Source organism: Vulpes lagopus, chromosome 16 (genome assembly GCF_018345385.1).
Source record: "Vulpes lagopus strain Blue_001 chromosome 16, ASM1834538v1, whole genome shotgun sequence".
Taxonomy (NCBI): domain Eukaryota; kingdom Metazoa; phylum Chordata; class Mammalia; order Carnivora; family Canidae; genus Vulpes; species Vulpes lagopus.
In genome coordinates this window covers 11,261,554-11,286,094 of record NC_054839.1, presented here as the reverse complement: position 1 = coordinate 11,286,094, position 24,541 = coordinate 11,261,554, and the positions used below count along the sequence as shown (strand labels likewise).

The following is a 24,541-nucleotide window of genomic DNA, read 5'->3' as shown; positions in this document are numbered from 1 at the left end:
GAATCAGGACATCTGTTAGCATCATTAATGATGACACTAGATTGGAAGGAAGGCACCAGATAACTGTTAAAAATAGATGATAGAACTAAAGCCACTTAAGAGAACACAGATCAGGCTTCTTAAAAACTGGGTCATGGACATGGGTGTGTTTATAGCACAAAGTTTACAGAGGTGTATCACAGATCTTGTGGTGCTACTATGTAATTTGACCTCCACGTAGTAACCACCAACTTAATGAGTAAGGGTGAGAGAACCTAAATATTATTTGAGGGTTGGGGCTTTTGTTTAAAATTCCATCCCCCACATACACACCCCAATCTGTAAGAAGGTTAAGAAGATGAGGACATATTGTGAGGAGGAAGTTTTTCTCTTTTATTTCATAAATATTTACTGAATCTATTAGGTTAAAGGTAGTTATTTAGGGTCTCAGGATACTGAAAACTATTATAAAAAGACTAAGGGTTTTAAAATCAAGAGTTGTATCTTTTTCTAGCCTGTCTTCACTAAAGAGTGCAGTAGAGATTTCAAGCTTTAATACTGGAGGTTTCAAAAAATGGGTTTGAGAAACTCTTAGAATTCCTCCCAGGCTAGGGTTCTAACTTTTAAGTGGAAATGACTTGCTGCTACTGAAGACATCTGCCCTAGAGTGTGTGAGGCTGTGTCTGTCCTGTGTGCCAAGCTGGAGGTTCTCAGTTTGTGTTGCCTCACTATTCAGGTCTCACAGACTTCTAGGATCATGTTTATGAGTCTTCTCAGTCAGGGTTGGCAGAGGTGAAAACCAAGTGTCAGATCGCAGTGCTCTCTTAGTTTACCTTCACACTTGACAAAGGGATAAAAAGAATCTAGAAGTACTTGAATATACTTTATCTATATCCAAAAGTTCTAGGTGCTTAGGATTCCTTGGTAAGCAGAAAGACCTGCTGCCCTTGGGGCTTTTTGTTGTTAGCAGGCAGCAGGTGTTCTCAACCCCCCTCAGAGCAACTTTACAGGTTTTTCCTGCTCACAAAGCTCAGTCCAGTGCACTAGCCCTTGCTTGTTCATGGAGAGCTGGGAATTGAATACAGGCATGTCTCCATTCAACACCAAACTAGCACACCACTCCCAGTCCCAGCTGCTTCCCTCCTGCCTGGACTCTGAACAGCCTCTCACTGACCTCCTTCCAGCCACCATCGTACTTAGCAGTTCATCTTCACTCAGCAGCTGGAGTTCACTTTTAGAACCAAATCACATCTTCCCTCTTACATTGAAAGCCCTCAGGGAATGAATGGCTATACGAATTGTAATATATCCATGCTATAGAATACTTCTTAATGCTAAAATGTTAGAAACTGTCAGTTCATTCAAAAACATGGATGAATCTAAAAAATATTATCTACAAAAGAAGCCAGACACGAAAGAGTACTTACTATCTGGTTCCATTTATATGAAACTAGAAAAGGATTTAGTTGCTTGTGGCTAGGGAGGGAAAGCTGATGTAGAGGTCTTGATTGGAAAGAGATGCAAGCAAGCATTTTGGAGTAGTGGAAAATTCTAAATAGATGGTTGTGGTGTTTATATGGGTGTACACATTTATCAAACTCTTGAATTGCACATTTAAAATGGACGTATTTTGTATGCAGATGGTGCCTTACAAATGGCACCTCAAGGTTAAATGGTACCCCTAATCTTGTTAATAAAATTAGAATAAAATAAAAAGTGATGGCTTACAAAAAAATAGTAGAAAAATAGTTGTTATAAATTCAGTTGCCTTTTCTAATTAAAACACTCTAAAATACAAAATTAAACTAAGTTTGATTGGGGATGCCTGGGTGGCTTAGTGGTTGAGCGTCTGCCTTTGGCTCAGAGTGTGATCTCAGGGTCCGCAATTGAGTCCTGCATTGGGCTCCTGGGGGGGAGCCTACTTCTCCCTCTGCCAATGTCTCTGCCTCTCTCTGTGTTCTCTTCTAAATAAATAAATAAATAAAAATCTTTTTAAAAAGCTAAGTTTGATTAAAAGCCTATGTAATGAAAAAAATAAAAAATAAAAGCCTATGTAATGAAAACTAATAACATAATTTTAAATGAAATGCTAAACAAAAATTTCACTTAAAATCAGGAACCAATGAATTCTGTGAAATGACCTTTATTATAAATCATTATTTTAGAAGATCAAAAAGCCACCTACCCCCCCCCCCCAAAAAAAGCTGGTTTAAATATTTTAAAAAGAGGAGAAAAATTTTTCTTTTTCTGTATGTATTTATGTCCCTAGAAAACCCAGAAAATATTACTAAAAATTTCTAGACTTAATAAAAACACATTTGGCAAGGTAGCTGACTGCAACAAGATAAGCATTCAAAGTTAGTGTCTCTTCTTTTTGTCAGTGAGAGCCAGCTTAAAATGAAAATGGAAAAAAAGCCAATCCTGCTCATATTAACTGGAGTATCTTGCAAAATAGTGGAGAGAAATTTAATAGGGAAGACATAAAACCTATATAATTCTGTAAACTGTAAAATCTTGTTGAGGAAAAAGAAATAAGATGTGAACATATGGAAAAACATGTCAGTTATTGTTTGGGGACTTAATGTTATAGGAGTGCCAATCCTTCCCCAAATGATACACAGGTTTTGTCATCTCAGATTCACAAAGGTCCACTACATTAAGTGATTAAAAAGTTCGTACATTTCTGAAAATAGCCAAGAAAATTATGAAAAATGAACGAAAAATAGACCTGTGCATTAAAATCTATTGCCGAGCCCCTCTAACTAAACAATGTGTTATAAATGATAGGAATGGAAGTACTTGAAAACAGAAAATAGAAAAAAATGAATAAATATATCAGTGTAATGGAATAGGGAGCTCATAAACAGAAATTAGTATATGTGGGAATTTTTCCTCTTACTATTTATGAAATGTTAGACCCTTAATTTATGCCAAATAGAAAAATGAATCCCAGGTAAAATTTAATTGTAAAACATAAAACACAAAAATAATTAGAATGAAATTGAGGAGTCTAGTCACTACCTAGAGATTGAAGTGATTTTTTTTTATTTTTTAAAAAATGATTTTATGTATGTATTTATGAGAATGAGTGTGGGGGTGGTGGGGCAGAAGGAGAAGCAGACTTCTCACAGAGTAGGGAGTACAATATAGGGCTTGATTCCAGAACCCTGAGATCATGACCTGAGCCGAAGGCAGACACTCAACCACTGAGCCATCCAGGTATCCCTCTTTTTAAACTATTATTGATTGGTCAGTGTCCATTAAATGGCTAGAATATAGTGGGGTTTTTTTTTTTTGTTTGTTTGTTTTTTAGATTTTGTATGTCAGTAGTAAATTACTTATTGAAATTTTGCATTTGGGCTTTTTGTAATTTAAAAAAATTACTGTCTATATTATACCTTGGAAACTACAAAAATAGCATATATAAATATTTTTTGAAATTAAAATAAGTTTTTTATATATTAATACTATTGTATAATATACTATATTAGTCTATATTAGACTATATGTATAGTCTAATAATATCTTGTATTGAGCCATAGTATGATTATATAACCTCTAGTCACAGACTACCTCAACATGGTTGTGATATTAGGCAAAGCCATTTACATTTTAATGTCTATTATTTCACAATTTGTAAACATTACCATTGTTAGTAAAGAACTAAAAAAACTTCCATTTTTATGTGCATGCAAAAGAAAGTGATTATGATGAAGATCATAATCTCTTATTAGAGATGGTATGATGGTGTGGAGAACATTGAAGGAACTGTAGGTAGTTAGCTTGGAGAATTGGGAGACTCATTATTAACGAATAATGCCGCTGTCGTTAGTTTGACCTAATGTCATTTTAGTTTGACCCAGTTGAGCCCTAGATGCTGATTTGTGTGTATTTGTTGACTGTGTCTAACACAAAAGGGATCACTTTTGTAGTTGGTAGGGCGTACCATATATTGATCCCTCTGATGAAAGAGCCAGATAATGAACTAATCCTCAGGTCAAACCAGAGATTCAATCAGTGTCCCTTTCTGCATTTGACCAGCTTTCAGGTCCAAGTGATAGGATGGATTTGAGTCTAATCTAGTTAGAAAAATATTTGGAACATGTATTACCAGCCATCAGGACCAGCTGGGCCAGAGATTTCAGCAAGGGAGAAACCAGGGGGCATAGTAATAAACATTCGGAAGGAATGCAAAATCAGGGCCAGGGCAGACATGTCATGGGCGTCAGGTCCTAAGAGGACAACAGGAATCAAGGCCCCTTCGATCTGTGATCAGTAGTAGCCTTAGGTTAAAGCCATTATCATGAGAATAGTCACGGTGGAATCTCTTCTACACTTCCAGTTTAGACCTGAATACCCTCTTTTCAGGTGGCTGGATACCGCAAGAATGGTCAAGATAAACCCTTTTTTGAGTTGTAGGGTATCTAACTGCAGTGTTATCCTTCAAGATTGTTAATATACAAGTGTAAGAAAGAATAGAATTAGATTAGAATTATTTATTTATTTATTTAATTTTTTAATTTTTTATTTTTTAGATTAGAATTATTTAATGTTACTCTAGTTTGGAAGAGTTGGGTGGAAGTCACAAACAGTCTAACTCAGTATGAGAAGTTAACAATCTAATGATTTAGAAATCTTTGAAAGAGTTTGTCAGTTTCCAAGTGTTGAAGTTTTATAGATCCTAGATAACCATCTGTCAATCATGCCATAGAAGAGATATTTGCACTGCATAGAAGTTGAAGAAGATCATCTCTGCACCACTTATTTGTGAAAATTGCCAGAGAGACTTAAACAGGTTCTAGAAACAGATATAAATTGTAGAAATAGATGAGTCTTCTGCAGTCAGATGGAAATTTACTGGGAATTAGTCATTGGTAAAACTTGTAAATCCTTTCCAGTATCAATAAAAGGATTAAAATTGCTATGGTGCCTGAGTGGTTCAGTGGCTTAAGCGCCCAACTCTTGATTTTGGCTCAGGTTGTGATCCCCAGGTTGTGAGATTGAGGCTCACATTGGGCCCCATGCTCAGCGCAGAGTCTTTTAGGGATTCTCTCCCTCTCCCTCTGCCTCTTTCCCCTGCCAATCCTGCTTGCTTGCTTGCTTGCTCTTTCTCTCTCAAATAAAATCTTTAAAAAAGAAAATTGATATGCATTATGTCTATTTCTCTGTGAGATGTGATAAATGGTGGTGACTCTTATTTGGGAACTTCCTTCCTCACTATTAGTACAGCTAGCAGTTTATTAGATCAAATGAAACACTGATTCTGTGTCTTACAGTTGAAAGGATTCTCATAATGCATTGTCTTTTTCTCTGCTGCTGACATATGATGTGTAAATGTGTCCAGAGAAATGACTGAACCACTGTAAGAAATCTATTCTGCATCATGATTTAGTGTACACACAAAAAAGATTTGGTGTTCAAAATGTTCACACAATTTGTCTTTCTGATCATGACCTACTAAAAGGGTTTCATGGACTATGTAAGTGGTTTGTATTACACAGTTTGATAAATGTCTCTAAAATAGTTCTATTCAAAGTGAGCTCTGTAGACATGCAGCATCAGCACCACTCTGAAGCTTGTTAGAAATACAAGTTCTTGGGCTGCACTCCAGACATATGACCGGTCTGTTTCTGCAGGTAGAGCACAGGGTTCTCTGCTTTAATGCAGGTGATCTGATGCACAGTAAAGTTTGAGATCATTTTACTGGTCCTCTTTGTGCTCCAAAGAGCTTTTGTGTTATATCCATAGATAGTTGCCATTCTATAAATTAAAACTTATGAGCTTTAAAAATATTTATTACTTCATTTTTAAAGTCCCCAAAATAGATCCATTATATGTTGACATCAGAGCAGTGATGTCATCATACATAGATCTTTTGAATCAGTATATACCTGAAAAAAATGAGGGGAAAACAAATAAATCTTAGTATAATTAGGAAAGGAGGTTTTGCTCCCTTTTTTCTTTTTCTTTTTTTTTTAAGAGAGAGCATATGCATGCAAGCTGGAGGGATAAGGGAGTTGGAGGGGCGGAGGGAAAGGGAGAGAGAGAGAATCTTAAGCAGGCTCCATGCCCAGTGCAGAGCTCAGTATGGGGCTTGATTATGAAAGTAGTTTTGACTGGGCAGGCCCCAAAAGTTCTTGGAGACTCCCCATAGTCCCCAGGCCACACTTTGAGAATTGCTTGTGTAGACTGTATATTTTGAGAAGATAGACCAAATTTTTGTAATCCCCATATAGAGTAACCATGGAATCATATGAGATGTTTTTATCATTAAAGTGTTGGGGAAATCAGGAACTTCTCAGAGCCTCTAGTAGAGGTTTAATCAGGCTATTGAGAGATCTATTCTGAATTTCCAGAGCTAGTCGATAGATTTCACTTGGATTTTTTGGTCTTATTTGAGCAATCTTGCTCCCACCCCTCTCCCCACTGCATGCCCCAGTGCCTGGTATAATACTAGCTCTGTAATAAAGGTTTGATAAAATATGATTTGCCTGACTAAATAGTTCTAAAAGATTGAAGTGCTAGATGTTAACATGATGTATATGATTGATTGATTGATCAATTGATTGATTTCCCTTAGGACACAAGTTAACAGAGAATGAGAGAAACCAGTTATTGGCAATAGCATCATCATTGTTTGTGGCATTCCAATTAAGAGCACAACATTTTCAAGAACATGAAAATTCAAGGTATGTTAGATCATCTAAAACCGTATAAATGAGAGAAAAATACTAATAATCGAGTCAGCATAGGAAATAACTAATAAAAGATCTGACTTAGTGACTGATCTTAGTTTAAATCTTGTGTTTGAAGAAGTATAATACAATTGCACTGTTTAAAAATGGTATTGTTTCTATTTTGTTCAAATGATTTTTTTAAATTCAAACAAAAAGGATCTTGGCCTCTCTAATTTGGACATTATTAGAGGTAAGAAGATACTCTGAAACCTTATGGAGTATTTGTTTAAGTAATTTTTATTTATTGTTTCTATTTTATAGCTTTGTTAATTTCCAACAAAGTTTTAAAAAGTGTTACCTTACAAAAAATTAGGATTGAATCTGAGCAGTAAAAATATATATATATATATATATATATATATATATATACATAATATACATAATATATATATGAAACTCATGAGATTCCAGAAGGAACTAACACCAGGTTGAGTTAGTTACTTGTGAGCCCTAAGTATACTTTTGAGCTTCCTAGTAACACTAGTGAAAGAAAAAACATGCTTTATACCAGGGCAAACAAAAGCAAAATCATCATGACATTAATGCCTCTACATGACGGGATAACTTTTTATGAATGTCTGTGTCCTTGCTAGTGTAATCGTGCTTTAGCAAGTAGAGTCTGTTATGTACTAGAATGATGTTGTTGATAAAATTGTGTCACTTCAACTTCGTTTCCACTCTTTTTGCTTTTCCACAAGAGGAAGAACAAAGATGAAAAAAAGATGGCAGGTGACTAAACACAGATCAGAAACTCAGATTACCCCTGAAGAATTAGGTAGAATAAAAGTAAATTGGGTTTGGGCTATATCTTAATGGCTAACTGATTTTAGTCAGGAAATCTTAGTCACTGGTACTCTTCATTTGTTCTCATTCTCAAGAGAACATACAGGAACCTTAATGTATGATTTTTTTCCCTTTTTTTTTTTATTAAAGTATAGTTGACACACAATTTTACATTAGTTTCTGATGTACAACATAGTAATTTGACAGACAGCTCTTTTGCTCACCATAAGCATAGTTAACATCTGCCATTATATAACACTATTACAGTACCAATGACTATAATTTATATGCTGTTTAATTCATATGGACTTATCCATTCCATGACTGGAAGCCTATACCTCCTCCTCCCCTTCATCCATTTTGCCTAGCCACACCACCCACCCCATCAACCCCTGCCCTGTGGCAACTGTCTGCTCTCTACGTTTATGGGTTTGTTTCTGCTTTGTTTGTTTTGTTTTTTAGATCCATATATAAGTGAAATCATATGACAATGGATTTGTCTTTCTCAGACTTATTTTACTTAGCATAATCCCTAATAGGTCCATCCATGTTCTTGCAGATGGCAAGATCTCATTCTTTCTTATGGCTGAGTAATATTCTCTTTCCCCCTCTCTATATGTATATAATGAAGAAAATGGCCGTTGTAAATAATGATTCCATAAATACAGGGATTCATACATCTTTTTGAATTAGTGTGTTCATTTCCCTTGGGTAAATACCCATTAGTGGAATAACGTATGATCTTTTTTTAAGTTATGATTTGATGTCCAGAGAGAGATGACAGGTTATTGAATACCAGTAAATTACTGAGTGACTGGAAGGAGGAGAAAAATGGGCAATAGAGCCATGAATCTGGTTGACTTTTCCCCCCCAAAGTTCTGCTAACCAGTGTGGTAGCCGCTGGCCATGTCTACCTACTTGAATTAAAATTAGATTAAAATTTCAGTTTCTCAGTCATGTTGCAGTGCCACTTTAAGTACTCACTGGCCATATTTTCCATGGTACTGTGGTTAGTGGTTACTGAATTCAGCAGTAGAAAAGAACCTTCCATCATTATAGTTCGTTTCCATCAAGCTCTGTTGGTACAGGGATGTTTTGGAGGTATCTGTGTGTCTAGCTTTTGTTTTATTTATTTATTTTTTTAAATAGATACCTCATAGGTTCTTTTTTTTTTTTAAGATTTTATTTATTCATGAGAGAATCACACACACACACACACACACACACACACACACACACGGGAAGAGAGAGAGAGAGAAAGAGAAAGAGAGAGAGGCAGAGACAGAAGCAGGCTCCATGCAGGGAGCCTGACATGGGACTCGATCCCGGGTCTCCAGGATCAAGGACTAGACTGAAGGCGGCGCTAAACCACTGGGGCTGTCCCTAGCTTTTGTTTTAAAACCGGAATCATACCTTGTTTTATTTTTTATTTTTTTGATAAATACAGGATTCATATCCTGATTGTGTTCAGATGTTATTTAGACCTTGATCATTTCTGAAGTCCTGAGGATAGCTAATGATGAACTGGTTTGATCTTTAAGAAATGTATTCAAGTTGTTTTCAGAGAGTGCTGACTTGCCATTGGTAAGAATCTGGAAAAAGGTTTGAAAAGGAAAAGAATAGGGGCCTTGGGTGGCTCAGTTGGTTAAGCCTTTGCCTTTGGCTCAAGTTGTGATCCCAGGGTCCTGGGATGGAGCCCCACATCCAGATTCCTGCTAGGTGAGGAACCTGCTTCTCCCTTTCCCTCTGCCCCCACTTGTGCTTGCCCTGTCTCTCTACTGTTCTCTGTCTCTCAAATAAATAAATAAATATTTTTTAAAAGGAAAAGAATAAAAATTATCTGTAATCCTACAAACTCTTCAGTAAACACTTTTTTCACATTTTGTTGTATTCCCTTCTGTGTGTGTGTGTGTGTGTGTGTGTGTACACACACACACCTTACATAGAGGTAGAGGTCCGCGATTCATCAGATTCATCAGTCTTCTATCATTCAACGCTCATCACATCACGTGCCCTCCTTAGTGCCCATAACCCAGTTACCCCACCCCTCATCTACTCCCTCCAGCAACCCTCAGTTTGTTTCCTGCAGTTAAGAGTCTCTTATGGTTTGTCTCCCTCTCTGATTTCATCTTGTTTTATTTTTTCCTCTATTGAACTTATTAAAGAAGTTCTATGAATAACAAGTTCAGGAAAATGTTGTTCAGCATCATCAGTCACTAGGGAAATGCAAATTAAAATCACAATGGGGGATCCCTGGGTAGCCCAGTGGTTTGGCGCTTGCCTTTGGCCCAGGGCGGGATCCTGGAGACCCGGGATCGAATCCCACATCAGGCTCCCGGTGCATGGAGCCTGCTTCTCCCTCTGCCTATGTCTCTGCCTCTCTCTCTCTCTCTCTCTCTCTCTCTCTGTAACTATCATAAAAAAAAAAATTAAAATCACAATGCTACACTAATACACACCAACTAAAATGTACATTAGGTGGTAAGTGGATAAATAACTGATTTATCCATATAATGGAATACTATTTAGCAGTAAAATAGGAAGAAGTACTGATACATGCATCACCATAAAAAATTTCAAATATAAGTCATGCTAAGAGAGAGAAACCAGTTCAAGAAGACTATGTAATCTATAATTTTATTTGAAGTTTCTAGTAAAGGCAAAGGTATAAAGACAGGAAGAAGATCATTGGTTCCCTAGGTTGATGTTGATGTCACAGAATTACATCTTTATACATTCTGTGCCCCAAACCATAAACCAGTAATTACTTTTAATGTATTAGTTTCTTAAGCTATATAGTAAACAAAATGTGGAGTTTGAAACCAAAGTTAAAATAATACTAGCTTTTATAATTGCTTGTGTGTTTACCTTTACTGAAGAACTTATTTATTCATGTGACTTCCTGGGTACTGTCTAGTGTCCTTTCATTTCAACCTTGCAAGACTATTTATTGCCTTTACCATTTATCGTACGGCAGGTCTAGTGGTCACAGACTGCCTCAGCTTTTGTTTCCCTGGTAATGTCTTAATTTCCAGTTTTTTTGTCTTGATCCAGTTTTGTTGGTTTTAGGATTCTTGGTTAACAGTTTATTTTTGGTTTCTTTTTTTCCTTTTAGCACTTTGAATATATCAGCCTCTGGCCCCCACAGTTTCTGATGAAAATCTAGCTATCTCTTGAGAATCCCTTCTATGTGATGATTAGCTTCTCTCTTGCTACTTTCAAGATTTTCTCTTTATCTTTGGCTTTTGAAAATTTGATTATAATATGTCTTGGTGTGAGTGTATGAGTTCATCTGACTTGGAGTCCATTGAGCTTCTTGAATTTTTGTTTTAAGATTTATTTATTTATATGAGAGAGAGAGAGAGAGAGAGAATGAACATGAGTGGGAATGGCAGAGGGAGAGAGAATATGAAGCCGACTGTGCTGAGCACAGAGCCTGACACAGGGCTTGATCTCAAGACCCTGACATGACCTGAGCTGAAACCAAGAGTTGGCCACTTAACTACTGCACCACCCAGGTGTCTCAAGCTTCTAAAATGTTTATATTCATACCTATCACCAAATTTGGGAAGTTTCCAGCCATTCATTATTCATATATTTTCTCTACCCTCTCCTCTCTCTCCTTCTGGGACTCCCATGACATGTACATTAGTCATCTTGATGGTATCACAAAGGACCCTTAGGTTCTGTTCATATTTCTTCAATCTTCCTCTTATTTATGCTTGAGAATTTCTCTTGTCTTCAAATTGGCTGATTCTTCTGCGTGCTCAAATCTGCTTTTCAATCCTGAGTTTTTCATGTCAATTGTTATGCTGTTCAGCTCTTGAATTTTTCAATTTCCTTGTGGGTTTTTAATCTCTTTATTAATATTTTCATTTGTTTACATATTGTTTTCTTGACTATCTCCACATCTTCCTTTAGTTTTTTGAGCATCTTTAAGAGAGTTGTTTTAATGTCTTTGTCTACCATATCTGCCTTTAGGTCTTTTTCATGGTCATATTCTGCTAATTTTTTTTCTTTGAGAAGGCCATGCTTTTCTCTTTTTGTCTATGATTTGTGATTTTTTGTTGTTGAACGCTGGACATTTGAATCTAATAATGTAATAACTTTGGAAATCAGATTCTCCTCCTTCCCTAAAGTTTACTCTTATGATGTTGTTGTTATTTCTGTTTATTTGTTGAGGGCTGTCTCTGTGTCAAGAATCAGCCTGAGATGTATATCTAAGGTCTTCTCAGGTATTTTCTGAGCATTCTTCTGCACATGTGTGGTCGCTGTCCAATTTTCCTCATAAATGTGGTCATTTTTGAATGTAATAGTCTTTAGTGTCTGGCTCTTGAAAGTGAAAAAAGCAACAAATGGAGGAAAAAGGAGGTACTTACCTTTAAGTCCCCTGGAACTCACTTTAGCCAGAGAAGCAGGGCTCACATTGGGAGGAGGTGCAGTAACAATGTCTACCCACCTTTTTTTCTGGACCTCTGTGATCAGAAGAGCAGTCAGTTATCATAGCACAGATCCCCAGTATTTGGAGGGACACTGTCCTTCTTTTGCCCACCCTGGCTTCCACAGACTGTGTGTAAGCTGCTCCAGGAACACTTGCACAATTTCCTGCTGCTGACTGGGGATGAGGGGGATGAGTAGCTGCTACTGGAGACAGTCCTGAGGTTGATGAAAATTGGTTGCAGTTTGTCATCCAACTTTTCCCCTGAAATTTGTGAGCCTTTGACTGGACTGGAGTTCTAAACTAGTTATCAGAGATATCCTGCCAATGTAATTGTCATCTAGGTGGGGAGACAGATTCCTGGAACTTCATAGTCTACCATCATCCCAGAATCCTCCTCCTCTATACATTACTGTTGAATTCATTACCCCCTTTCTTTTTAAAATTTAAAAAGATTTATTTATTTATTTATCCTAGAGAGGACACATGAGCAGGAGGGGCAGAGGGAGAGGGAGAAGGAGAGGAAGAGGAGGGTGAATCTCAAGCAGACTCTTCACTGAGTGCAGAGCCCGTCTTGGAACTTGATATGGGGCTTAATCTCATGACCTTGACATCACAACCTGAGCTGAAACTAAGAGTCCTATGCTTAACTGACTGTGCCACCCAGGTGGCCCTAATTACCCTTTAAAAGTTGGAAAAAATTATTTAATGAAATATATAGGCCAGAAGTTCAGTTATATAGATAATTGTGCATGTCTTACCTATATAACAATGATTTAGATTTGGTGAGTTTATTTTCTCTGAAACTTATTTATGTGTAAGCCAGCTTATTGTGAAATAGGTACTAGCCATGACAACAGAGATCTGTAATATCAAGCAAAATATATTGATTTATTTGACAGAGTATGATCTTGCTTAGGCAAAGTGAATCTGAGTTATTTTTGCTTGTTTGCTTGAAAGGGTCTCTGACATCAAAGCTGATGTTAGGTGATTGAATCTTTACATTTTGGCTTAGGAGGCCTGTTTTCATTATTGGTTTGGGGTTGGAGTCTAAGAGTCAGCCTCCAGGTGTGGCTGCACATTGCTCAGTCATGGGTGTGCTCATGTAATGTTTATGCTTTCAAATCCAGTAGCCCACAGCCCTTCCTTTGTGTGGCTTGTTTTGGCTGCCGATCTTATTTTCCCAGTATCTCTATGGATTTTGCTCTTTCATCATTTATGACTTGGAAAAAGACACTGACAATATGTACTCATAGTATTTGGATAGTAAGAAGATAGTGCATTTTAAGGGCAAAAAAGTTAACATCAGAAACAATAGTGATTTTTCTTTGGATGACCATAAATAAATTTGGTAAACAGAATTTAAGTTTTTACATAAGTACATAATAATTATTCTAAAACACTTATATTGACAGGAATGAATCCTTGAAAGTTGTATCAGACAATCACTTCATGTTATTTGAAGCTAAAGTGATTTTGTCAGCATTGTGGACAATAATTTGTTGCACTAACAGATGATGATGAGAGGAAAAATTTTGAAGGAAACAATTCAGTCCTTTTCAGTAATATTTCATTTAGTTTTGCTCAAGATGCCTGTAGAACCAAATGCTGTTCACAGGTCAGGATTCACTTTTCTGAGTGAGGCCCTATTGGTCCTTTACTCTGGTTGGGGTCCACCTCTGCCATCCTAAGCTTCTTAGGTGCTAGTGAGAACACCATGTGCTTTCTCTAAATTTCTGTATGTCTACCATCCCCACTGTTATTTCTGCACCTTTTGTTAGATCTGATACCTAAGTAAGTAGTCTTCCAGCCTTTCTTAAGCTTTATCACTTACATTTCCTAATTCCATAATTACTCTTTGTTAAGCTGTCTAATTTATCATGTAATGATTAGTTCTAGAGAGAGCTGCACCAACTTTCCTGGTGGTAGAATGGCTGGTGATCAAATCTCCTCCTTACTAGAGGGCTGTTTTGCATTTACTTACCTTGTATATTATAAGAAGTTGTCAGAGGGTGTGGCTCAGAGTTAAGCCCTGGACTCCTATTTAGATGTCAGTCTTCAAGGCTAAGCTACATTGAGGTGGATGTGGGAAGTGCTCTCTGTTTTTATGTATTAAAGCTGTTTTAAGGTGTTTCAAAGTAAACGTTGATTCCATGGATTTTACAAAAGTTTTTTTTTTTTTCTTTCTGCAGATATATAGTAAATTAATCAAATCTTCTTGGCTTCTTTTTGCTTGTTTCATTTTCTTTCTTTCTTTGTACTTTTCACCATTTCCCAGAGAATGTGTTCATCAAATTCCTAAACATTTATGGGGCACCTGGGTGGCTTAGTTGATCGAGTGGCCAAGTAGATTTCGGCTGGGGTCATGATTTTTGGGGTCTTGGGATCAAGCCCCATGTTGGGCTCTGCCTTCAGTGGGGAGTCTGCTCAAGGATTCTCTCCTCCTTCTCTCTGCTCCTGTTATCTCTTTTTCTTTCTCAAATAAAGAAAGAAATCTTTAAAAAAAATTCCTAAATACTTACATGTGAACTATTGGGAAAATCAGGAATATCTAACTCTTTAATTCATTTCGAGTTCACTTATGTGTAGGTTATAAGTGGGTTTCTTCATTGTGATTTGGCAGCCTTTTCTTTATAAAATATTCCAACCTATTTCTCAAAGTAGTATGCCTTTATATGTCCAACGATAGCAAGACAAATATACATGAGTATCTCAGTATGAGCCACTCTCACAAATTACCATAGACTGAGTGGCTTAGATAACAAACATTTATTTGTCACGGCCTTGGAGGCTGGAAGCCTGAAATCAGGGTGCAGCCATGGCTGGGTTCTGGTGAAAAACTACTTTTTATACCTTCATATGGTAGAAAGCAGGCAAGCTAGCTCTCTGGCCTCCTCTTATAAAGGCATAATCCCATTCATGAGTGCTCTATTCTCATGACCTAATATCTTCAGAAGCCCCCTCCTCCAAATACCATCACAATATGTGTTAGACTTCAACATAGGAGTTTTTGGAGTGAGGACACTAATATTCAGTTAACAGCAGTGAGTGTATGCTTATGCACCCATGCCTTCTCTCTCCCCGCTCCTCCCGCCTCCCCTCCCTTCCCTTTCCTTCCTCTTTCCTTTTTTCTTTCACCTGTGTGGTTCCTGCATGCACAACCTCCACCCCCCACCATTTCATTAGGTATGCATATGTTACATAAATACATTCTGCTTTAGTGGAAAAAACTAGAACTTAGAAGTCTGGTATTTAGTAATAACTATACAACTTATTAGTAATGTGACCTTAGGAATGCTTGGGTGGCTCAGTGGTTGAGGGTCTGCATTGGGCTCAGCTCGTGATCCCTGAGTCCTGGGATCAAGTGCCACATCGGGCTTCCTGCAAGGAGTCTGCTTCTCCCTCTGCTTATGTCTCTGTGTCTCTCATGAATCACTAAATAAAATCTTAACAAAAAAAAAGGTAATGTGACTTTATGTATGTTACTTTAAGCTTAAGTTTACCAGTAAATGGGAATCATGTGTATTCTGTACTGTTTCATAAAGTTTTTATTAGAGTAATTGATCCTGTGTAATTATGTTTCAGTACCAAAATTCTTTTACCCAATTTGTTATAAAGAAATAAAAAATGAATTCTATATTGTAGTATAAAACTAAGGAAATACCTTAAGCAAAATCCATAAAGAATGAGAAATGCCTTTTTTGTTTATATCAGGTAACTATTATATGACAAGAAAGTAGAATTTGGGGTCTAATTCTCTTCATTGAAATAACTAAGATGTCTTGTCTTACAGTCCAGCAAATGGGATACCAGTAGGGTGTGTTTTTAATGTTACTTAGATCATTCTTTTTCTTTGTGGTTTTTTAGTTTGCTTCTTTTCTTAAAAGGACCTAGGATTATATCAATATATCACTTATTGTATTCTATTTCCTTTCTTTTGTAGTTTATTACACTGGTATTTCATATTTCAAATTTATTTTGTAGGCTGAAATGAAGTTGAGATCAAATTTTACTTTTTCATATAGTTAACCAGTAGAATCAGTTACATTGTTTTAAATTTTAATTCCTGTATAGTTAACATATATTGTTATATGTTTCAAATGTGCAATATAATAATTCAACATTTCCATACATTCCTCAGTGCTCATAATGTTAAGTGTGCTTTTCATCCCCATCACCTCCGTAACCACTGGTTTGTTCTCTGTAGTTAAGAGTCCATTTTGTGGTTTGTCTTTTTTTCTTTGTTTTATTAGAATTAGTTCCATGTATTCACACGTCTGTCCTTTCCTTATTAATTATAAATGTTACCTTGATCCTATGCAAAATTCTTAAGATATATTATGATCTGATTTCTAAATTTTTCTCTTTATTTTCATTTGTCCCTCTATTCTTTTTATTTTTTTGTCCTTCTATTCTTATGTTAATAATTTATTATGTTCTTCTCCTAAAATTTGTTGATCATTCTTCTAGTTGAGCTTTGAAGGCACTTTGATATTGAAATTACCTTAAAATTATAGTAAGTTTGGGTAGGATAAACATCATATGTTAAAGTTTTACCTAAAATATATGGCTTTGTATTCATCAGAGTCTCTTTGATTCCCTCATTAAAGCTTTATAATTTTTTATTATAAGGGTTAATTTCTTGTTATTCTTAGTTTATGTTTTTGTGTCATTATTCTTAAGTTATTATATTATGGATGAGATATTTTTCTCATTTTAAAAATGATGATTGATTTGGTAAAGAGAAGCTAATTATATTTGTGTATCTTTTTCAAATTGTAAAAAAAATCAGAATTTACCATCTTAATCATTTTTAAGTATACAATACATATGTGTTAACTATATGCATAGACAGATCTCTAGAAAGTTTTCATCTTGTAGAACTGAAATTCCACCCTCATTGAATGCCTTGTTTCTTCTCCCCTCAAGCCCTTGGGCAACCACCATTTGTTGCTGTCATGAGTTTGATTACCTTATTATTTGTATTTCTTTTGTAATAATTCTTCTTCCTAAACTTAAAACATCTATTATAATACCTTTGTACTTGATCTTAAGAGGGACAATCCTGTAACTGTCTGAATCATTCGAGATGATTTCGGGTACAGGTAACAGAAACTCCGCTTCAGACTGACACTGGTTCTCCCTTCATAGTGAGCAGGATGGTCAGAGGAGAGAAAAGACAGAGCTCAGTATGTTCATCTGCTGATGCCACGTTCTTTTAGGCTCACTTTCTTCTTTCTGTGACTTTTTCATAAGGCTTTGGTAACAGGATAGCTGTAGAAGTTTCAGGAATCAAATCTAGATAAGGTTCTGAGGGTTATGTCTGTCTCTAAGTAAGGACAGCTTTCCCAGCTATTCCCCAACCAGCTACTTCTCGGTTCTTATTGACCAGAAGCAAAACTCCTGCCCATTCCTGAGCCAGTCACTGCAAAGGGAACTGAGTTATTATGATTGTCTTGGACTAATTTTCTGGTGTGAAATAGATGTTTGAGTAATCAACTAAAGTGACCACCACTTAATTTAGTCTTCCATGCCTTCCTTTCCGTTAGAACTTCCAGTATAGTTTCATGTTTAAGAGCAAAAGTTTTTGTGCCAGAGACTTGGATTTCCCCTGGTTCTGCCAGTCCCTAGCTATTATCTTAGTATAAATTATTTAATCTGTTTTGAACTCCATTTTCTCATCTGTAATGTGGAGATAATAGTAGGTCTTAAAAGAGTTTTTGTCAATGTCAAATGAGATATAAAATACTTAACATGCCCATTTAATTTTATCTATCCTTGCCTAATTTTCTTTCTTAAAATTCCATTTCAATTGTAATGGCCATGATGCATGCTTGTTTTATTTTTTACTAACTGAAATGCCTTGAGTGTTTCAACATCAATATTAGCAATTGATAAGAAAATTTTCTTCTTGCATTAAGAATGTGTTCTTCCATTCCGTTTTAAGTAACAGAATCATATACATATATTAAATATAATCACATTTCTTATAATATCCTCAATTGGTCATTGCAAGAGTTGAGTTAGAAAATTTAGATAAGTTAGCAGGGAACAGGGACTTCTGGGTGGCTCAGCTGTTGAGCGTCTCCCTTTGGCTTGGGGCTTGGTCCTGCAGTCCTGTGATTGAGTCCCACATCAGGCACCCTGCAGGGAGCCTGCTTCTCCCTCTGTCTATGTTTCTGCCTCTCTCTCTCTCTCTCTGTGTGTCTCTCATGAATGAATGAATAAAATCTTTAAAAAAATAGCAGGGATCAAAATTATTAAAAAAAAATCCTACCCCCATTGAGCATACATTTAAGCAGATGGTAAATAGACAAAACAGGTCAATAAACTGTGATATTATAATGATAATGATGATAAAAATTTTGGTGATAAAACAAGAAGGGCTATAAATTTCCTAGAGGTGGATGGTGGGGTAGTTAGAATTTTAATTTGGATCACAGGGTAGTATAAGGCAGGAAGGATGAGCAGGATGAGAAGATTGACTTTATTTTTAAAAATTTTTTTAAATTATTATTATTATTATTATTATTATTATTATTATTATTATTATTATTATTTTTGAGAAGATTGACTTTAAAGCTGAGACCTAATGGAGGAAGGGAGCAAATCACATGAGTATCAGAAGAAGAACCTTCCCATCAGAGGAGACACCAAATGCAAAGCCCCTGAGGTCAGGGTGCCTGGCTGGCTCAGTCAATAGAGTGTGCAACTCTTGATCTCAGGGTTAATAAGTTTGAGCCTCATGTTAAGTGTAGAAATTACTTAAAAATAAAATCTTAAAACAAATAAACAAACCCAAAGCCCCTGAGGTCAAAGTATGCCCGGCTTCTTTGACAATTAGCAAGGAGGCCAATGTAACAAGAGGAGTAAGCAAGCTATGCAGTGGTAGAGCAGGAGTTAGTGTGGATAAGGACTTTGGCTTTCACTGAGTGAAATGGGGAAGTCATTGCAGAGTCTTCAGCAAAGAAGAACTTGTACTGTATGTAGTAACAAGGGCATTGTGATCACAATGTTTTGTTTTTTTGAAGATTTTATATATTTATTCATGAGAGACAGAGAGAGAGAGAGAGAGAGAGACACATAGGCAGAGGGAGAAGCAGGCTCCCAGCGGAGCCCGATGCAGGATTCGATACCAGGACCCTGGGATCATGAGTTGAGCCCAAGGCAGATGCTCAACCACTAGGCCACCCAAGTGCCCCCTGTAATTTCAGTATTGTAAACAACTATAAGGGGGGAATAAGGGGAAGCCAGAACACTGTTAGGCCTAAAAGTCCTAGGCCTGAGCCCCGTGACACTCCTCAGTAACAGATTGGGAAGGTGAGGCAGATCCAGCAAGGAAGGCTGAGAAGAAACAGCAGAGGAGATAGGTGGGAAAAATAGTTCAGAGAGCCAAGTGCAGAAAGGGTTCAAGGAGGCATAAATATTCAACTGAAATACATCACATTTGAAGAGTGCCTATTGACCATTGAATTTAACAATATGGAGGTTCTAGGAGACCTTGATGAGGGCAGTATTCATGAATGTTGTGTGGAAGTGGTGGTTCGAGGTAGATTGAAGGGAATTTGAGATGAGTGGGAAGAGAGAAATTGCGATTGTGTAAATTCCAGCAACTCTAAATTTACCTTTTTAAACTATATGTACATGTAATTTCTTATTTTGATTTTATAGAAAGTGGGCCATTCTTAACATTGTAGAAGTTATGGCAGCTCCTCTGTTCAGTCATTTTGGCTAGGGAAAAATGGTTCCTTTGGCTCCTTCAGCTATCACTGAAATGTCAGTGCTTGGCATGGTGCAGTGGAGCCAGCTTTGAATGAGGTGGCTGGACTCAGGATTTTGGTCTCAGCACCACTGCCAAGTAAGTATACAGGTGGCCCAAGTCTCTGTACAAATGCTTCAACTTTTGACTCAGCTTTTTCTTCTGAGAAATGGCAGTGTTGAATTGAATGATTCCTGACATTTTTTTCCAACACTGATCCTACGTGGATTGCATGTGGTCAGACAAGACCCTTTCACTTTCTGGTTTCTACTTAAAGCTTCTAGTGCCTCTCTTGAGATTCAAGTGGAGGTGGAAGACTCAGTAAAAGGAACTCCTTCGCTGTGGCCAACGATAACACTGATGAAAAGACTTTAGCTTGAAAGGTTTTAAAGCATGTTGTGTTCACTTCGGGGGAGATGACTTTGGGTGTGTGGAGTCAGTGTATGGTCACCCCTGGGAGCTGATCCTTGGTAGAATGTATCAGTGACATTGGCCACAGAGCCTGCCCTGGCTTTATTGTTAGCCAGAGTTGTGTAATGGAAAGTTATATTCACTTAAATCACACTCATGTTGTATTTTCTTTCCTCCTCTGGCTTCCTGATAAAATAGAGAATCAATTTTTTAGTGATTTTTACCTGACATATGCAATTATCTGGGTTTTTTTTTTCCCCCTTGCTTCCTTCCTTTCCTGGTTGTAGATTTATAATTCACTTACCCATTATTAAGTTTTCAATTAGGTAATAAGGGTTTGAGGTTTTAAAATATTGTAAGAATTGAAAGATAATTTGGGAAAGAAGCAGAATAAAGCAACCATGTGAAAATAGTTGCCAAGGAGAAGCAGGTATTGCTGTACAGTTGCAGTTGGTTGTTATGCTTAAATGTCTCTGAATTTAAAAGGACGTGTCAAGTTGTTAACACACTTAACACCATCCAGGACAATAAAATACAACTTTATATCATACTTGTTACATATTTACCCTCAGCTAAGCTACTTCATTATGACAATGGAGTTGATGTTCTCCTGATTATATAATTTAAAAAAAACACTATTCTGGGTATATGTGGTATATGTTCACAGACATACATAGCCATACTATTTCTTTGGAAATACCTTCTTTCATTTGAGCAAATAAGTCTCCTAAAAGCAGCAAAAGGGAGAAAATGTTAATTCAGTCATTAGCCTTTAAGTGTGGTTACTTTTTACTATCTGTTATGATATTTTTATACTTGGTATGAGTATGTCCTGAATGATTTAGAAATGTATGTGAGGTTAAGCACACAATACTAAGTGGCTAAGATGTCCCATTTATACAATTTTTGCTGAATATTGCATTTAAAAATATTTTTTTCTTTTATTCCACTATAACAGCTGAACCGAAGACAGAATAGCCTCATTATTGTAGGAGAATTTCTCTGTTCCCTGCAATGATTCCAAGAGCTCTTGCACACTTCATCAGTATTATTGTAATTCTTTGGCTGCAGGATATTTGGCAGCTGTTGCACCCCACTGGCAAATCCTATTCATACTTCTTTTCCATTCACTACTGCCATTGGAGAATTGATTTCTCTCTCCTCTACTCTAACCTTTCCCAATTCATTTTGGATTGTTCAATGTGAAACATTTTAATTTCATATCATACAGCTATTCAGCTCACAATCCCTTTTTTAACCTGTCACCAGGGTAACAGCATAGCATGCTTTCTTTAGGCAATCAAGTTTTTATTTCACATGCTTAATGTTGCATTAAATGTTTGCATTTTGTTTAACCCCCCTTAAATACTTTGAACTCTGGATATGTTTTATAGGATAATGAAATCCTTGATTTTTGAATTGAAACTAAATCAACACCATCACTACATTCATAGTAAAATGTCAGATAATTAATTTACATAATTCAAAAATTTATAAAATCCAAGTTAGCCGATCTGTGTAAAGCAATTTTCTGTAGGTAATGGAGGAATATTTGTATATATTTATGTTTAGCCTTGTCCCAAAAGAGGATATAAAGGGGAGTTAGATTTGTCAGAGAAGTATACATTTAAAAGAGCAATGGAATTAGTTCAAATAGAAAAATATATCTTTTGAAGATAAGACTTGATTTTTCAGTATAATGCTCTTTTCTCTGTGTATGTGTGTACTTAAAAATATAATTTATGTATTTGATGATAGATGAAATAATCTACCAGAATGAGATTAAAAGTCTCTTCTGGGAGATTGATTTGGGCACTATCTTCATTAACAGCTATTTATACATTTACTTGTATACAGGCATAGCTCATTGATATTGTGAGTTTGGTTCTAGACTTTCACAATAAAGTAAATCTCACAGTAAAGCTGGTCAAATGAATTTTTTGATTTCCCAGCTCAAGTAAACATTACATTTACATTTTACTGTAGTCTGTTAAGTGCGCAAAGCATTGTGTCTAAAAAAATCATGTACACATCTTACTTTAAATTACTTTATTGTCAAATAGGGGATCCCTGGGTGGCTCAGTGGTTTAGAGCCTGCCTTTGGCCCAGGGAGTGATCCTGGAGTCCTGGGATCGAGTCCTGCATCAGGCTCCCTGCATGGAGCCTGCTTCTCCCTCTTCCTGTGTCTCTGCCTCTCTGTTCTGTGTCTCTCATGAATAAATAAATAAAATCTTTAAAAACAAACCAATAAATAACTTTATTGTCGAATAAATGCTCACAATCATCTGAACTTTCAATGAGCCATATAAACACTGACCACAAATCACTATATAAAGTTCTGATAATTAAAAAGTTTGAAATAATGTGATAATTACCAAAATGCAACAGAGACACAAAGTGAACAAATGGAAAAATGGTATTGGTAGACTTGCTTGAAGTAGGGTTGCTATAAACCTTCAATTTATTTTTGAAAAATGAGTATCTGTGAAGTGTAGTAAAACAGCACAATAAAACAAAGTATGCCTGTACTACTTTAAAAAAAAAAAATCCAGTAATAATGATAGATTAGTGAAGATGAAAATGAATGTGTTTAGATCTTGTCTTTGAATTTCATAGACTTGAGTTTCTCTTTATAGAACTACTTTCCATCTTTATTCTAAATAACAGATTTGGTGAAATTTTTTCTGTGAATAAATTTTATGAAATTTGGGATATTCTAAGAAATACAAAGAAATATATACAAAAAAGAGCAGAGATTAGTAATCCATGTTGTTTGAAAGCACTGTTAATTAAAAAAAAATTAGCATAGTAGCTCTTTATCCTAATATTCCCTTATATAATCACTAAAGTTCTTGCATTAATCTATAGGCTAAACTCTGAATTAAGCTGCCCATCTTTTTCTTTTATACTATCTTTTTTATTTTACTTTTGAAAAAAAGGTATCATTAGTACTCTTTGGAATTTCTGGCTTCTCACAGTGTATCAGACCAATATCATACCTTGAGTGCTCATGTGTAATGAATGGCCTTGAATCAAGGTAACATTGGTCTAGATGACCAGTGTCCTGACCTTCCACCTCACAAAGGCTACTTTCTTTTGGTAGAATAAATTCCTGAATATATATTTTAATGATAAATAACATTTTACCTTTAAAATTGGAGTTACTAGATTATTCTAAAAATAACAACTAGCACTTCTTGTGATAAGTTGCTTGGGCTTAGAGTAATAACAGTTCCTGCCCGCTAGGAAGCCTAAAATGGAATCAGATAGGCAGACATTAAACAAAAAATTATCAATTCTGAAGACTGCTAGAGGAGAAGTGCAGCTTATCCTGGTGAGGGAAAGGAATCTCATTTGCAGGTTAGCCACACTATGTCAATGTCTCGTTTTCAGTAAGATGTTACAGGACATACAAAGAAATATAGAAGTATGTTCCTTTTACAGGTTAAAAAAATCAATAGAAACTGCCCAGGGAGGGAGTCCAAATGCTGTATTTTGTTATGCAATAATATGTTCAAAGGACTAAAGGAAACCAGATGTAAAGAATTAAAGAACAGAATGGCAGCCATGTCGCACTAAAAGAAAATGTTGATAAAAATTCTAGAGAGGAAAATACAATGCCTACAATGAAAAAATACACCGGAGAGAACTCAACAATAGGTTTGAACTGGCAAAAGAAACCATCAACAATTTTGAAAATATGTTAATTGAGATTATCTAGTGTGTGGAATAGGAAGAAAAATGAATAGAGCATCAGAGACCCATGGGGCACCATCACATATACCAACATACATGCTGAGTCCCAGAAGGAGAGGGGAAAAAGATGAAAGGATGGAAACAATAAAGAAATCATAGCCGAGTATACCTGGCTGGCTCATAGGTAAAGCACATGACTCTTGATCTTAGGGTCATGAGTTTGAGTTCTACTTTGGGTGTATTGCTTACTTACAAAAAGAGCAAAAAGCATCCCAAATTTTGTGAAAAACGTTAATCTGTACATTCAAGAAGCTTGGTAAACTAGAAGCACAGAAAGATCTGTATCTATACACATCATTGTCACACTGTCAAAAACCAAGCAATCCTTTTTTTTTTTTTTTTTAAGATTTTATTTATTTATTCATGAGAGGCACACACACAGAGAGAGAGAGAGAGAGAGAGGGGCAGAGACATAGGCAGAGGGAGAAGCAGGCTCAATGCAGGGAGCTTGATGTGGGACTCGATCCCAGGACTCCAGGATAACGTTCTGGGCCAAAGGCAGGTGTTAAACCGATCCCCAGCGATCGGCGATCCCCAGGACAAAATAATTTTAAGACAAAAATTGTTATTGGAGACAAAGAGAAATTTTATGATACAGGTGTCTGTCCATCAGAAAGCTATAATCGTGATGAATATTTATGTACCAAATAACACAATTGTTGGAGATTGTAGGTACCT

The 24,541-nt window shown here is 36.3% G+C and overlaps 1 protein-coding gene across 1 annotated transcript in view; it reads left to right on the top strand.

Moving 5' to 3' along the window:
- Window positions 1–24,541, top strand: part of PCCA (propionyl-CoA carboxylase subunit alpha) — a 394,660-nt gene that overhangs the window by 213,049 nt on the left and 157,070 nt on the right. Inside the window, exon 18 of the mRNA XM_041731155.1 lies at window positions 6,560–6,668. Coding sequence (XP_041587089.1) covers window positions 6,560–6,668 — 109 coding nt within the window. The remainder of the gene's footprint in view (window positions 1–6,559; window positions 6,669–24,541) is intronic.